This window comes from Littorina saxatilis, linkage group LG12, assembly GCF_037325665.1.
Source record: "Littorina saxatilis isolate snail1 linkage group LG12, US_GU_Lsax_2.0, whole genome shotgun sequence".
NCBI lineage: Eukaryota > Metazoa > Mollusca > Gastropoda > Littorinimorpha > Littorinidae > Littorina > Littorina saxatilis.
This window is the reverse complement of record NC_090256.1, coordinates 27,333,443-27,348,500: the sequence shown is the minus strand read 5'-3', so window position 1 is coordinate 27,348,500 and position 15,058 is coordinate 27,333,443. Positions and strand designations below refer to the sequence as shown.

At 38.8% G+C, this 15,058-nt stretch overlaps 2 protein-coding genes across 2 annotated transcripts in view; both read left to right on the top strand.

Moving 5' to 3' along the window:
• The window catches only part of LOC138981649 (secretin receptor-like), a 190,710-nt gene that overhangs the window by 135,980 nt on the left and 39,672 nt on the right, over positions 1 to 15,058 (top strand). The gene's annotated exons all lie outside the window — the stretch shown is intronic.
• Positions 6,577 to 14,918, top strand: LOC138981643 (uncharacterized). Its single transcript, XM_070354636.1, has 19 exons — positions 6,577 to 7,094; positions 7,288 to 7,359; positions 7,505 to 7,633; positions 7,744 to 7,815; positions 7,959 to 8,087; positions 8,292 to 8,348; positions 8,594 to 8,638; positions 8,939 to 8,974; positions 9,233 to 9,355; positions 9,567 to 9,870; positions 10,177 to 10,383; positions 10,961 to 11,036; positions 11,431 to 11,454; positions 11,736 to 11,960; positions 12,331 to 12,401; positions 12,535 to 12,639; positions 12,790 to 13,001; positions 13,370 to 13,534; positions 13,737 to 14,918. Exons 1-19 carry the CDS (start codon positions 6,772 to 6,774, stop codon positions 13,984 to 13,986), a joined length of 2,625 nt encoding a protein of 874 aa, XP_070210737.1. The 5' UTR covers positions 6,577 to 6,771; the 3' UTR covers positions 13,987 to 14,918.

Sequence of the window (15,058 nt, the reverse complement as noted above, 5' to 3'; positions counted from 1 at the left end):
CTCTTTCGACAGAGTACTTTTCCCTGTGATTTGAAGCATTAATGGTTCCAGCTAACCTCTACTTGACCCGAGGTCAAGGATTTGAATGTGTCTCATGAGCGCCATTCATACTTACTGTCACGTTTGTGTGTATCCAATGTGCAAAACGCATCGCTGCAAACCAGAATGAGCCGCGTGGTTGCCGATGTGGAATGACTGAGAGATGCTTGGGCACAGAAATACAACGGAAACGGACCCAAGCATTTATTATCTTTTGTGATTTACCTTTATTTCTGAACTGATTGGGTGAAGTTTTGATGTGATTGTGATTCAGTAAAATTTTATTTCAAAGGTTGTCTCATAGCCAGAACCCTCCTTTCCCCTCTTAGTGTCAACATGTACCGTGCTGTTTCTTTTAATCTGATTTGATATGATGAATATTAGTTTCATTATAGTTGAGATGGAAATGTCCTCGACCTTTTGGTCCTCGACATTTGGGATTTCTCCCGAGTTGGAGATGTTTAAATTCAGTGTTTTTTGTGTGGAATTGAAAGTCTAGGAATCTCATTGACGGAAATGGATTTTCTAAAAGAAAGTTGTGATTTAAAAATGTGCACCCATAACTGTAGGACAACAACAAAAAACAGCAACAACAACAACAACAACACCACCACCAACAACAACAACAACAACAATAACAACAGCAACAACAACAACAACACCACCACCACCAACAACAACAACAACAACAACAACAACAACATTAACAACAGCAACAACATTAAAAACGGTTTACCTCATGCTCAATGTAATTTTAAGAACTGCCATCACTATTTTTCATATAATGTTTGTCTTTTGAATGAAAATCTCACAGAAAATACAAGTACGTTAACTGATGAGCGGCATAGGAGCAGAGTGTACGGAGAGGAGGAAGTTATTAACCGGCCTTTAGACACCATTACATCTCTGGTTATCTCTGGTTATCGCGTCTGCTGTCACAAAAGTGCGTGTGCTTGTAATTCACGATGTTAATTATGTGGGTTCCAAACTTCTGGTAGCCTGCTTCCATGGCAGACGACAGTTCATGTTTGCACACTTAGATAACACTTTTTGCATTATCACAGGTGTGCATGTCAGTTTTAACGAGAGAACACAGAAAACAACCCAAAAAATTTTAACTGCGCTGTGGAAAAATGTATGGGTTTAAAATAAATGTACACGCTTCTATATTGTACACCAGCTCTTCTTTTTTCTGTTTTTTGTTTCCTATCTGTTTCTGTCTGTACGCCTAGTTTTCATTTGTCTGCACGGACATGAATTTATATTGTTAAGATAATAGAATAGTGTTGTGTTGTGTTGTGTTGTGTTGTGTTGTGTTGTGTTGTGTTTGTGTGGTGTGATGTGGTGTGGTGGTGTGGTGTGGTGTGGTGTTGTGTTGTGTGGTGTTGGGGGTGGTGTGGGGTGTTGTGTTGTGTTGTGTTGTGTTGTGTTGTGTTGTGTTAATTGTGTTGTGTTGTCTTGTGTTGTCTTGTGTTGTCTTGTGTTGTGTTGAATTGTATTGTATTGTATTTGTTTGTGCAGTGTAGTGTAGTGTAATGTAGTTTAGTGTGGTGTCGTGTAGTGTAGTGTAGTGTAGTGTAGTGCAGTGTAGTGTAGTGTAGTGTAGTGTAGGGCAGTGTAGTTAAGCCCCTATTTTCGTATATTGTAATAATTTCCTATTTTCTATCTCTCCAGTCGTGGCTCCCATATCAGTTTATACTCAAGATAGGACTGTTACCATGTATCCGATCCAAAATCTGTTTGTAATGTAAACGGTCGCGGAAATGAACATTTTAATTTATTCATTCTTAGTGTAACTCTCGATTTGTTGTTGTTGTTGTTGTTTTTGTTGTTGTTGTTGTTGTTGTTGTTGTTGTTGTTGTTGTTGTTGTTGTTGTTGTTGTTGTTGCTTTAGCTGAGTATTTAACCGATCCTAAATCTGTTTATATTGTAAGTGGAGATGAACATTAATCGTTCCATTAGAAATCTAATGTATTCTCTGTGTGTGCGACTGAAAAGGTGAAGTTGTAAAAGTGACATATAAACTAGTATGAAAGAAAGCGGATTGATATTGACACACACTTTTGTTTTCACGAGGACATTTAATTAATACTCTTTTCTCGCGAAGCTGTGTACGTTGCATTGTGGTTTGTTTTTCTTCTTCAAATCTAATGAACGCATCTGCTACTAATTCATGTGGCAGTATGTCTTATTTTCTGTGTGTTCGTGTGTAAGTTTTTATCAGTTTCTACCAAAACATTTGAACATTGAAAAACATTAAAACACTGTTGCGCACAATTTGTTAATGTTCTTTTAATGTTTTCGGGTTATTTCATGTTATCTGACATTACTATATATATGCCCCACACATAAACTTCTCACTGTAATTGACACGATAAAGTTATGTGTGTCAGAGTTTATGATCATATATCTTAATTATTGTTTGTTTAAATAGTCGAACAGCATTATTCACCGGCTGTTAAACTGAAACACACATACACACACACACACACACACACACACACACACACACACACACACACTCACACACACACACACACACACACACACACACGCGCGCGCGCGCGCACAAGTGGTCTTCTACACCAAACACATACCTACACAAGAAGTATAGAAACTCTGGCTCTTCCGCTTTTTCAACAGGCTTGTACACTTTCAGTTTGTTTTGGCAGTCACCCCAGGTTAACCTAACTTTTATCTATGTACACACAGGGGGAAGCCCTGTTTTATACACTGAATAAGCTGGAAATGCCAGAATTGAGACTGCAGTAGTCCAGGCTTTGTTGCATGAATGTGCCAGAGACGACATAATGATTCCCTTGGAATTGGATCTGCATGAAAAAGGAAAAACATCAACACAGGTTTCCATAAACCATCGCAGAAGGGAACGTTCTAGAAAAGGGGACCAGTGCGTGTTAAAGGTACATTACTTCACGTGTAAGCGACCTTGTGTACTGCTACACTTCTGCCCAGACGTTTACGTGTTCCTTTTGCGCAAGCGATTATGTGAAACACCACACGACATGTTAATGTTCATGCTTTAAGTGAGATAAGAGCATTCTTTTGTGTGAAACACCACACGACATGTTAATGTTCATGCTTTAAGTGAGATAAGAGCATTCTTTTGTGTGAAACACCACACGACATGTTAATGTTCATGCTTTAAGTGAGATAAGAGCATTCTTTTGTGTGAAACACCACACGACATGTTAATGTTCATGCTTTAAGTGAGATAAGAGCATTCTTTTGTGTGAAACACCACACGACATGTTAATGTTCATGCTTTAAGTGAGATAAGAGCATTCTTCTGTTTGGACGCATGCTAACAATCAACGGCCTGCCTTGCTTTCTGTGGACATGTTTTATAAACTCATTTCGCAGTGTGACATTGGTGTCACTGACAATTCATTTTCTGCACAGAAAACAGTCAGGCTATTGATTGTGTGTATGTGTCCAAGTTACAGGATGATCGTATCCCACGTATTAGCCTTGACAGAACCCTAGTGTTGCTCGTGATCGTGATCGCTGACACGAGGAGGACTGTAATCATCATTATCTTACCCCTCATCCTCGTCGTCGCCCCCCCCCCCTCTTCCTCCTCCTCAGCCTCCTTCTCTTCATCCTTATATTCGTCCTCCTCCTCCTCCTCCTCCTCATCATCATCATCATCATCATCATCATCATCATCCATCATCCATCATCCATCATCGTTCTCATCATCATCATGAGTCCAGTGACTGAGACAAGCTCATCTGTGTTCATTCTTCAAGAAGGGCGCTGCCGAAAAGCGAGTCTGCATAATTACAATGCAAGTCTCAAAAGGGGTTTAGACTTCAAAATCCTTCGTCTGAGTTGCTGGATTTGTTATGAAATAATTTCATATCTTGTAAAATGTGTTTTTGCCAGAAAGAGATGTTGTGCTTGACGTGTGTACATCATGCACTTCTGGAAATGATGCAAAGTTTTGAAGTCGCCATTCTTAGCAGTTAGATTTGCTGTAAATTCCTTTCATTTTGTGAGACAATGTTTTCTTCTCTCTTTTTTACATTTAGTCAAGTTTTGACTAAATGTTTTAACGTAGAGGGGGAATCGAAACGAGGGTCGTGGTGTATGTGCGTATGTGTGTGCGTGCGTGCGTGCGTGTGTGTGTGTGTGTGTGTAGAGCGATTCAGACTAAACTACTGGACCGATCTTTATGAAATTTGACATGAGAGTTCCTGGGTATGAAATCCCCGAACGTTTTTTTCATTTTTTTGATAAATGTCTTTGATGACGTCATATCCGGCTTTTCGTGAAAGTTGAGGCGGCACTGTCACGCCCTCATTTTTCAACCAAATTGGTTGAAATTTTGGTCAAGTACTCTTCAACGAAGCCCGGGGTTCGGTATTGCATTTCAGCTTGGTGGCTTAAAAATTAATTAATGACTTTGGTCATTAAAAATCTGAAAATTGTAAAAAAAAAATAAAAATTTATAAAACGATCCAAATTTACGTTTATCTTATTCTCCATCATTTGCTGATTCCAAAAACATATAAATATGTTATATTCGGATTAAAAACAAGCTCTGAAAATTAAATATATAAAAATTATTATCAATTTTTTTTTTTTCGAAATCAATTTAAAAACACTTTCATCTTATTCCTTGTCGGTTCCTGATTCCAAAAATATATAGATATGATATGTTTGGATTAAAAACACGCTCAGAAAGTTAAAACAAAGAGAGGTACAGAAAAGCGTGCTATCCTTCTCAGCGCAACGAATACCCCGCTCTTCTTGTCAATTCCACGTGCACTGCCTTTTAGCCACGGGCGGTGGAGTGACGATGCTACGAGTATACGGTCTTGCTGCGTTGCGTTGCGTTCAGTTTCATTCTGTGAGTTCGACAGCTACTTGACTAAATATTGTATTTTCGCCTTACGCGACTTGTTATATTTAGTCAAGTTTTGACTAAATATTTTAACATCGAGGGGGAATCGAAACGAGGGTCGTGGTGTATGTGCGTGTGTGTGTGCGTGCGTGTGTGCGTGTGTGTGTGTGTGTGTGTAGAGCGATTCAGACTAAACTACTGGACCGATCTTTATGAAATTTGACATGAGAGTTCCTGGGTATGAAATCCCCGAACGTTTTTTTCATTTTTTTGATAAATGTCTTTGATGACGTCATATCCGGCTTTTCGTGAAAGTTGAGGCGGCACTGTCACGCCCTCATTTTTCAACCAAATTGGTTGAAATTTTGGTCAAGTAATCTTCGACGAAGCCCGGGGTTCAGTATTGCATTTCAGCTTGGTGGCTTAAAAATTAATTAATGACTTTGGTCATTAAAAATCTGAAAATTGTAAAAAAAAATAAAAATTTATAAAACGATCCAAATTTACGTTTATCTTATTTTCCATCATTTGCTGATTCCAAAAACATATAAATATGTTATATTCGGATTAAAAACAAGCTCTGAAAATTAAATATATAAAAATTATTATCAAATTTTTTTTTTCGAAATCAATTTAAAAACACTTTCATCTTATTCCTTGTCGGTTCCTAATTCCAAAAATATATAGATATGATATGTTTGGATTAAAAACACGCTCAGAAAGTTAAAACGAAGAGAGGTACAGAAAAGCGTGCTATCCTTCTCAGCGCAACGAATACCCCGCTCTTCTTGTCAATTCCACGGGCACTGCCTTTGCCACGGGCGGTGGAGTGACGATGCTACGAGTATACGGTCTTGCTGCGTTGCGTTGCGTTCAGTTTCATTCTGTGAGTTCGACAGCTACTTGACTAAATATTGTATTTTCGCCTTACGCGACTTGTTTACATTTAGTCAAGTTTTGACTAAATGTTTTAACGTAGAGGGGGGAATCGAGACGAGGGTTGTGGTGTATGTGTGTCTGTCTGTCTGTGTGTGTGTGTGTGTGTGTGTGTGTGTGTGTCTGTGTCTGTGTCTGTGTGTGTGTGTGTGTGCGTGTCTGTGTGTGTGTGTAGAGCGATTCAGACCAAACTACTGGACTGATCTTTATGACATTTGACATGAGCGTTTCTGGGAATGATATCCCCAGATGGTTTTTTTCTTTTTTTCGATAAATACCTTTGATGACGTCATATCCGGCTTTTTGTGAAAGTTGAGGCGGCACTGTCACACCCTCAGTTTTCAATCAAATTGATTGAAATTTTGGCCCAGCAATCTTCGACGAAGGCCGGACTTTGGTATTGCATTTCAGCTTGGTGGCTTAAAAATTAATTTATGACTTTGGTCATTAAAAATCTGAAAATTGTAAAAAAAACAAATTGTTTTTAAAACGATCCAAATTTACGTTCATCTTATCCTTCATCATTTTCTGATTCCAAAAACATATAAATATGTTATATTCGGATTACAAACAAGCTCTGAAAATTAAAAATATAAAAATTATTATTAAAATAAATTTTTTGAAATCGATTTAAAAACAATTTCATCTTATTCCTTGTGGGTTCCTGATTCCAAAAAAATATAGATGTGATATGTTTCGATTAAAAACACGCTCAGAAAGTTAAAGACTCCCATTGAGCTCAACCCATAGGTTTAAGGCTTTTTCAGCTGTTGCAGCGTATAAAAATTAGGTGTTCTACCAACTGGGGCTATTCAAATCTTTGTAGTTTGTCAGAAATCAATAATTGAAGATAGTTTCGAAATAAACCCATACCCTTCGCCGTGATATTTTTAGAACAGTCACGTGACAGTGTATAGCGAGGCGATTCTATGTTTAGAACATTTACCGGAAACGGATTTCCCCTACAAACAAAGATGGCTTCTCAAGATGTGAAAGATCGTCTTCGATCTATGCCTCCAAAAGTATGTTTGCCTCCTACACCACCTGCTGTGCCTGTTGCCAGAGTTGCAAGCACGGCTTCGGCCAAGAAAAAAAAGAAAAAGCTGAGGGAGAAATTGAAAGTTTGTTTGACCAGCCAATTCGAACGATGGGGGGCCCTCCGAGGACAGGTGTTTGCCAAGACACCTCATTTGTTGAAACCTCACAACAGATCAAAAGCAGACACGGAACTTTCTAGAATCCTCATGGACGCGTAAGTATCGTTTAAATTCAATTCAAATTCCTCCTTTGTTCTTGTCATTTGCTTGTTTTGTTTTCTCTTTGAGTACCATGTTTTCAAATAATAATTTACAGTGACAGTGTGACGAACATTCGTTTCAAAACCAAAGTGTTGTTTCCAGTCAATCAGTGCTTTCTTGACTACTGTACTTCTTTTTCTGTTTTAGGTACGAACGAACTCAAGAGGCCGCATTGACTGACCCTCAACCAGGATGTTCTACTTGGGATATTGAAAGCAGGTCAGTGTCAATTGATACATTGTGAAAGTCAGCTTCACACAGAGCTCTGATGTACATTTACCAATTTGCTCAGCTGGGTGTAGTGAATGTAGGAACCGAATTTATTTCAAAGTGCATGGATTTTGTTTTTGTTCTTATTCAACAGAGCTGTGCAGAGACCAGACTTTGCTAAACAGCCTCCGCAGAAAACTTCCACCCCAGGGCAGCTCCTGCAGCAAGCAAAAGTCAGCACCACCCCCGACCTCTCCTCTGTCCCTAGTTCGTCCAAGCCGTGGTAAATGTATTTTGTAAACTGATAATTATAGATGAACATTCGTTTCATTTTTTTTTTCAGTCAATTAGCGCTGTATTGACTTCTGACTTATTTTTATGTTTTACTTTTAGCTATCAACAGATTCAAGAGGCCGCATTGACTGACCCTCAACCAGGATGTTCTACTTGGGATATTGAAAGCAGGTCAGTGTCAATTGATACATTGTGAAAGTCAGCTTTACACAGAGCTCTGATACATTTACCAATTTGCTCAGCTGGGTGTAGTGAATGTAGGAACCGAATTTATTTCAAAGTGCATGGATTTTGTTTTTGTTCTTATTCAACAGAGCTGTGCAGAGACCAGACTTTGCTAAACAGCCTCCGCAGAAAACTTCCACCCCAGGGCAGCTCCTGCAGCAAGCGAAAGTCAGCACCACCCCCGACCTCTCCTCTGTCCCTAGTTCGTCCAAGCCGTGGTAAATATATATATGTACTTTGTAAATTGATACTCATACTCATAGACCGTTTATTGACAGTAAATGGGGTTCACAAAAACTTAAAAAAGAAATGTTGGGAAGATTGGTTTCAGATTTTGTTCAGTTTGTCAGTTTGCTAGTTTCATGCATTTAAACACATTTTAATCAGGTGATGGTCAGAGTTGATTGTTTGACATTTTTCAGTACACCTTTATCAGGTGTGGAGCCATTCGAGGAGGAGCCAGAACTTGAGATTGAAAAGTGAGTGCATTTACTGAACATGGTGCAGTGTTGATTTTGGTTGGCTGGTTACACCGGTTGTATATTGTCTCCCTTGCACAAATAACTGTCTTGTTTAAATCAAAAACCGCTATCTATTTACAAAGTTCTAAATGCTAAACTTTAAATCGTCTCCACAAGTGCCAGTGGGTTCACATTATCGATTGATTCAAGGTGTGTTAAATAGTCAAATCATATTTATAAATAACTTTTTTTTTCAATTATAGGACTGATCAGCCTGCCAAAGAAGGGAAAGGGATGAGGTCAAAACGGTAAGCTTGTCATTGTTTGTTATCTGCATTTGAGTTGAGTTGGCAAACTGTCGGCCAGAGATCAACACCAGCCGGTTACCTCAGTTTACAATGACGGCAGTCATTAGTGTCTACTATTGTTGATTGTTGAGTTGGTTGCTGGTTTAGTTATACCAATTATTACTTCTTGTTTTTTCAAGATAATGAAATGTAATGTCAACAGAAACTGGATACTGTTGAGGGGTGTTTTGATTTACCCAGTACATCTAGTTCTTGTTTGCATGTTTTAATACATTATAATTACCATTTTTATGTTTACAGGCAGAACATTGACCGCTCCTTTGTCAACCCTCTCAAGTAAGTGTAGTATTATTAAAAAAGCTAATTTGTAAAGAACCATGTGAAAATAATAATGATGAAAAACAAGACACACACACAAACAATGAGAATATTCTGATAATAAAGGTCATTTGATGATTTTTTATGTTTTCGGAGATACATGTAGTAGTATTATAGATTGGCACTGCAGGCACATTTTTTCTTGTTTGTCAGTTGACAACTTACATTATTATTTTGAGTGATGCTAACTTTGTTTTCAATGTCTCTCTTGTGCAGCATCACTGTTGAATTCAGTGATTTAACCTGTGATGGTGATTTAGATGGTGATGACAGCGACTTTGATGTCGATGATATCGAGCTGGAATCTCAAGACGCCAGTTTTTTTCTCACCATGGATGTGTATGTTTTGCATTTCTTATTAATGTGTTGCTTTTGTAAGAATAAAACAAATTCTAATCTATTTCATTTGTATGTAATGTATACATGAATTTATACATTTATGTTGTAAAATGATTAAAATGGTTTCATTCTTCTAGGGAAGTCTAATCTACATCAGACTGTATTGCACACTGAATGTTATTATTATTTTTTATTTATTCCTATGTGTCAGGGATGAAAAGTATGCCAAGGAGGCAGACGAGGTGGCCTTTGAGGAGGTGGCGTACGGCCAGCAGGAGGACGAAGAGACAGGTGATGCTGACACTGCGGAGGAGGTGGAGTTAGGACCAGGCATCACCAGGATAGCCACAGCAGACCAGTGCCAGGACATTTGCAACAGCACACTGTGCCTAGCATTTGTCCACCAACTAAAGGCACTGGCTGCTGTGAGCATCAGGAAATGCTCCACTGCTGGGTGTGAGCATGTTCCTGCCGTGAAGGAGGGCTTCACAGGCTCAGCACTGTACCTCAGATGGGTGAGAACATTTTATTTTTTACTCACATGCGAAGCAAAAGTCAGTCTATGTACTCACCTGGTTCATCTGTCCGTCTGGCCGTTCATTCGTTAAAAACTAAAATGTTGAATTTATCTTGGACACTACTAAGTCTAACAGCACTAAATGTGGCATGATGGTTCAGATTTCAGAATGCACTTAGGCTTCATCAACTCATTATGTTTGTACATGTATATGTTCCTAGTAATCCTACTGACAGTGACACATTGAATTTTTATAAAGTCATTTGCATTTTTGTTTTTTTCAAATCTGATCTGTGAATTTCAGGAATGTGTGAAAGGCCATGTGAGCCACACATGGTGTGCCCAGCCCACCCTGCCCAACAAAATTCACTGTGGTGATTTTCTAGTCAGCACATGTATCCTCCTAAGTGGAAATAATTATGCCAAGCTGGCGTTGTGGGCGAAGGTGCTGAACCTGCCCTTTCCTGGTGCTACCTTCCACCAGGCTGTCCAGAAACATTATGTGGTGCAGGTAATTAAAAAACAGTTAAAAAATAATTTATAATGTGTGTGTATAAAATGGAAAGAAAATGGAATTTGGATATTGATAGTTGTGTTGTTTATGTTTGCCTGCCAGTTTGTGTTAATATCTATGCATGTTTGTTTTTACCTGTTTAAATATTGTAAAGCGCTATGAGTAGATTGTCTAGAAACGCGCTATATAAATGTCCATTATTATTATTATTATTATTATTGATCTCTATCTTTATCTCTAGCAAACTCAAAGCGCGGCAAAGGTTGCACTATACAGGCGCCCTACTCACGGCCCAACGGGGATTTGAACCCGGGTTGCTGTATCCCTGGGGAATCGTGTTCACCACAGAACCAACCGGCCACCCTAGTTACAAATGATGTTTAGAAACTAAAAGCAACCCATTCTCGTTATGTATTCAGATGTTTTGTAACAAGTATGGCATTTTTTGTTGTTGTCTAGAACAGTTGACATAGTCTAGTCTGTGAGGCAAAATTCTTGCTTTGTGTGTCCCTCAGTGACTGTCCCAACTCACAAGAATATAGATATATAACTTTGTTTTCCATTTATCATAAAGGCTGTGAAGGACACATGGAAGGACCACCAACGAGCCATCTTCGACTCATTGGCAGAGCAAAATTTGGTTGTTCTGGGTGAGTGTTTGTTGTTCTTTTGTGATTTATGTTTGACCCCTTTGTCACTGTTGTGCCATTTCAGAAATATAATGTATCCAATGCTGTAGACTTAACCCAACCCCACCCCCCACCCCCCCAACCCCACAATAATATTGAAATGAATGTCTAAAATCAACTTTATATTTTCTATTTTATTTCTCAAAAGCAAAACATGATGTGATGCAGGACATAATATTCAATTTTGGACATTGTATCAAGGCGTGCTTGCTTTTGAGAAATAGACTGAAAGAAAAAGTTACATTTTCATGTAACCCACTGAAATTGACTTCCTGTTGTCAAGTGACGGCAGAGCACTTTTTATTGAACATTTATTTTGTTATGTCATTCCATTTTTGTGTGTGTGTGTGTGCAGGAGATGGACGCAATGATTCACCAGGTCAGTACGATTATTGCAGACCTGCATTATTCAATGACCCAATATATACCATGTCCCCAATTTTACATAGTCATTGGAATATTAGAATGTGCTATTTACCATCATGTAGAATGATATAGTCTAGGCGCTTGAGTAATTGGCTTGCCTGTGTTCTCGTAACCATGTTAACAAACAACTGAGCTTAGAAAAGCCTTGCAATTTTGATGTCCGGTCAGAGAATATTGTTTGCAGGTTTCATCATAAATGGTTACTTTTTAATGGTGCATTGAATTTTCAAATAGGTCATTGCGCACAGTACTGCAGCTACACTCTTATGGAGGCTGAGACCACAAAGATTCTCTCTGTCCAGTGTGTGGACAAACGGGAAACACAGCGAAAATCCACGAACATGGAAAGGGTTGGATTTAAGAGGGCACTGGATGAGGTAGTGCTTGAAGGTGAACGGGTGGACACCACTGTTGATGAGGTCGTCACTGATGCCCATGTGGGAATAGCTGCAGATATGAGTATGTTCTGTTTCCTCTTTTCCCCCCTTTGTGTGTGTGTGTGTGATTAACAGTCAATTATATGTTAGCGGTAATTTATTATGCAACATTTATTATCTATACATACATCAGTCCCATCTGGATGGACAGTGCAGTGAGTTAGAATGCTTAATTTCAAGATAATATACCTCTTGCCCACTTTGGGGATACAGTTTAGAGTGTGTCACCATTATTGTCTCTTTAGCAGCTGTTGTTCATTGTATTATGTGTGCATTGCTAAGCCCTTTTCATTTAATTTGGGCTGGTCATTTTAGCAAACATTTTAAAAATGTATGCACCAAATATTTGATATTGCAAATGAATATATTTTGTTCTTTGTTTTGTCAAAAAGAGGCGATCGGAAAAAAACATTCCCTTGATGTGTGGCATGTTGCCAAAAATATTGGCAAGAAGCTAGCCAAGGTACGTATGTTGTAATTGTGTTATAGTTTGATACAATTTTGAAATATTGTGAATGCTTTATTGGTTTTCTCATGTTTTCTTTGGTTTGTTTGTGTGTGTATCTTTACATTTTACATTTGCATTTTCTTCTTAGATTGCTGCAGGCAGTAAAGGTCGCAAGCTGCAAAAGTGGATCCCTTCGATAGTGAACCACTTTTGGTTCTGCTGCCAGAAGGCTGACACCAAGACAAAGTTCATGGTAACCTGTTTGGTCATTGTCTTGTTTGGTTATTTGTACGGTTTCATTTACAAATAATAATAGCACGTCAATCACAATTATGCACTAATTTCAATAGTTTGAAAAAAATCAGGCATGTATAGTTTTCTGAATGTGTCTGTTCCATTCCAGGGTATGTGGCGAGGAGTTTTGCAACATGTTTGCAACATACATTCTTGGGATGCTGGTGCCTGGTGCTGCGACCATGAAGACCTGGGCGGGGAAAGGGAGGATGGGAGGGCCTGGCTTGATCCTCAGGAAGACCGTGCCCTAGTGAAACAGCTCGCCTCTGTGGTCTTAGACCAGACTCTGATCCAGAAAGCAGAGTTGGTCATCACAAACAGGTTAGAAGATTATTATTACTCACTATTGAGGGAGAAATCAGGGAACTGTTTACAGTGTGCATGAAAGGAGATTATGTGGGTGCAACAAGTATGAACTTGTTTGTGTGGTTTTGTAATTACTAATACTCGATGTAAAAATCAGGAGTTGTAGTGCTCATACTGATGTGTGCTGGCCAACATTATACAGTGGAACTCTGTTATAGTGAATATAAGAATTTCGCTGTAACAGGGTTGATTTATATCATACAGTGAGGTAAATAAACAAGAAAACCTATCGCTACAGTATCAGCAGAACATCACTGTAAAATATTTAATGATAAGCGTGTTCACTTCTACCATTATATATAATACTTTCTTTTTACATACAGGAGCACATGCCCCCTGGAGGTGTTTCACCAACATTTGTTGATGTATGCGGGCAAAAGGTTTGCGTACACACCTCCGGTTTATGAAGCCAGGATTCTGTTGGCAGCCATGGACCACAACACTCATGCTGGTCGACCCTTGGCGACTTCAAAGGATGGCAGAAAGAAGTAAGTACATGTATTGAAACACACTCAATGCAATGTTTTTGTTGTTTGTTTTTTTCACAGGCCAAACATGTAAATTCAGGCTTCAAGTTCTAGATGTATGATCATGTCCTTGGCATGTTTAGTTATATTATGACATTCAAGGCCATTACAAGGGTTAGTGTCAAGCATTTTAGTCATAATTGTTCTTGTTCTATGTTGATAGGTATCACAGATGCTTCAATAAGAAAACCGGCCGCTGGTCGGTATTCCCTGTGAAGGTCCCAAAGACCTACCACCACATTCCAGCCCTGAAGCTGCGAATCATGGAGATGAGACTACAAGACCCGTTGCCACTGCACAGGAAAAAACCTCTGGCACAAGAGGACCCAAGGAGACTGTCAACACACCTGGCAGCAACCTCCCCACCTCCAACTAGTGAACTTGTTGCACAGAAAAAATCTCGTTTTACCTGAATGACGGTAGCAGTTGAGCTGGTAGTAGCCCAAAAGGAGGCAGAACATAAGGAAAGAGTGTCAAGTGGGATAATTATTACCTCCCTTTTTGTCTGCGGTTCTGTTACAGTTGTTTTTGACATGTGGAGAGGTACAACAATATGACACCAGTGGACTTTTGAAAGGCCCTTTTCAAGACAGCAATGTTTGTATGTGTGGGTAACCAGTAAAAATGCATAGACCCGCATAGTTCTATGGCATGGCTGTGTTTAGTTTTTTAATTTAATCTGCTGCCTTATCATGGACCCTAAATTGCGCTATTTCACCAATATAGATGGGAGGCTCTTGTATACATTGGCGAATAATGATTTTAATAATAACTTTGAAAAATAGTAATAACTTTGTGATTATACATTGGCAGACTAAATTTGCAAGAAAAGCATTTATCAATAGTTTCCAAAGCTGTATCATTTTAGTTGAGACTGTGTTGTATGATTTTCACTTCAAATTGATATCAATTGCCTTAGACTACATTTTGCTTCACAGGCTAGATTCAGGCGGCATAGAATGGCTGCAGGCACAAGAAACTCACATTGCAACACATATTATAATTGAGCATGTTGGAATGTTCGGCTGAAAATGTACCTCCCATTATAATTAAAGGAATGTCAGCGACAACCCACCTCTCAATGCAGGGACTGAGGGAGTGGTTGTGACATGGTGATCATGTTTTTTTTTTCTTTTCTTGTTTAGTTGAAAATATTGCTTGTGTACAATAATTGTTTATTCATGATACTAATGTGTGTGCGAGAGAGACTGAGGGTTTGTACAACATGTGTTAGTATATTCTTATTATGTGTGGCTGCAAGCGTGACTTAGCATATCTGTTTAGTTGGCTTTTGTACATGTTTACCTGGAAACAATATGAGAATAATGGTGGTAACGATACTTGATATTTGTCTGTCTGTTCATTTGTTTTTATGAGTGCGTTGTGGTGTGGTAATTGTGCAACAGTATGTCTGCTGAAAGAAAAGAAAAAAACAAAAAACAAAGACAGAAACTGTTTGTTGTCTGCAGATAAAGGGATGTACAC

What these genes read in the sequence shown, in the direction of transcription:
- LOC138981643 (XM_070354636.1), top strand. Translation starts at nt 6,772, where the DNA reads ATGTTTAGAACATTTACCGGAAACGGATTTCCCCTACAAACAAAGATG. An exon ending in AAAGGGATGAGGTCAAAACG is followed by an intron (nt 8,639 to 8,938) that starts GTAAGCTTGTCA and finishes TTATGTTTACAG; the next exon opens with GCAGAACATTGACCGCTCCT. An exon ending in GGGAATAGCTGCAGATATGA is followed by an intron (nt 11,961 to 12,330) that starts GTATGTTCTGTT and finishes TTTGTCAAAAAG; the next exon opens with AGGCGATCGGAAAAAAACAT.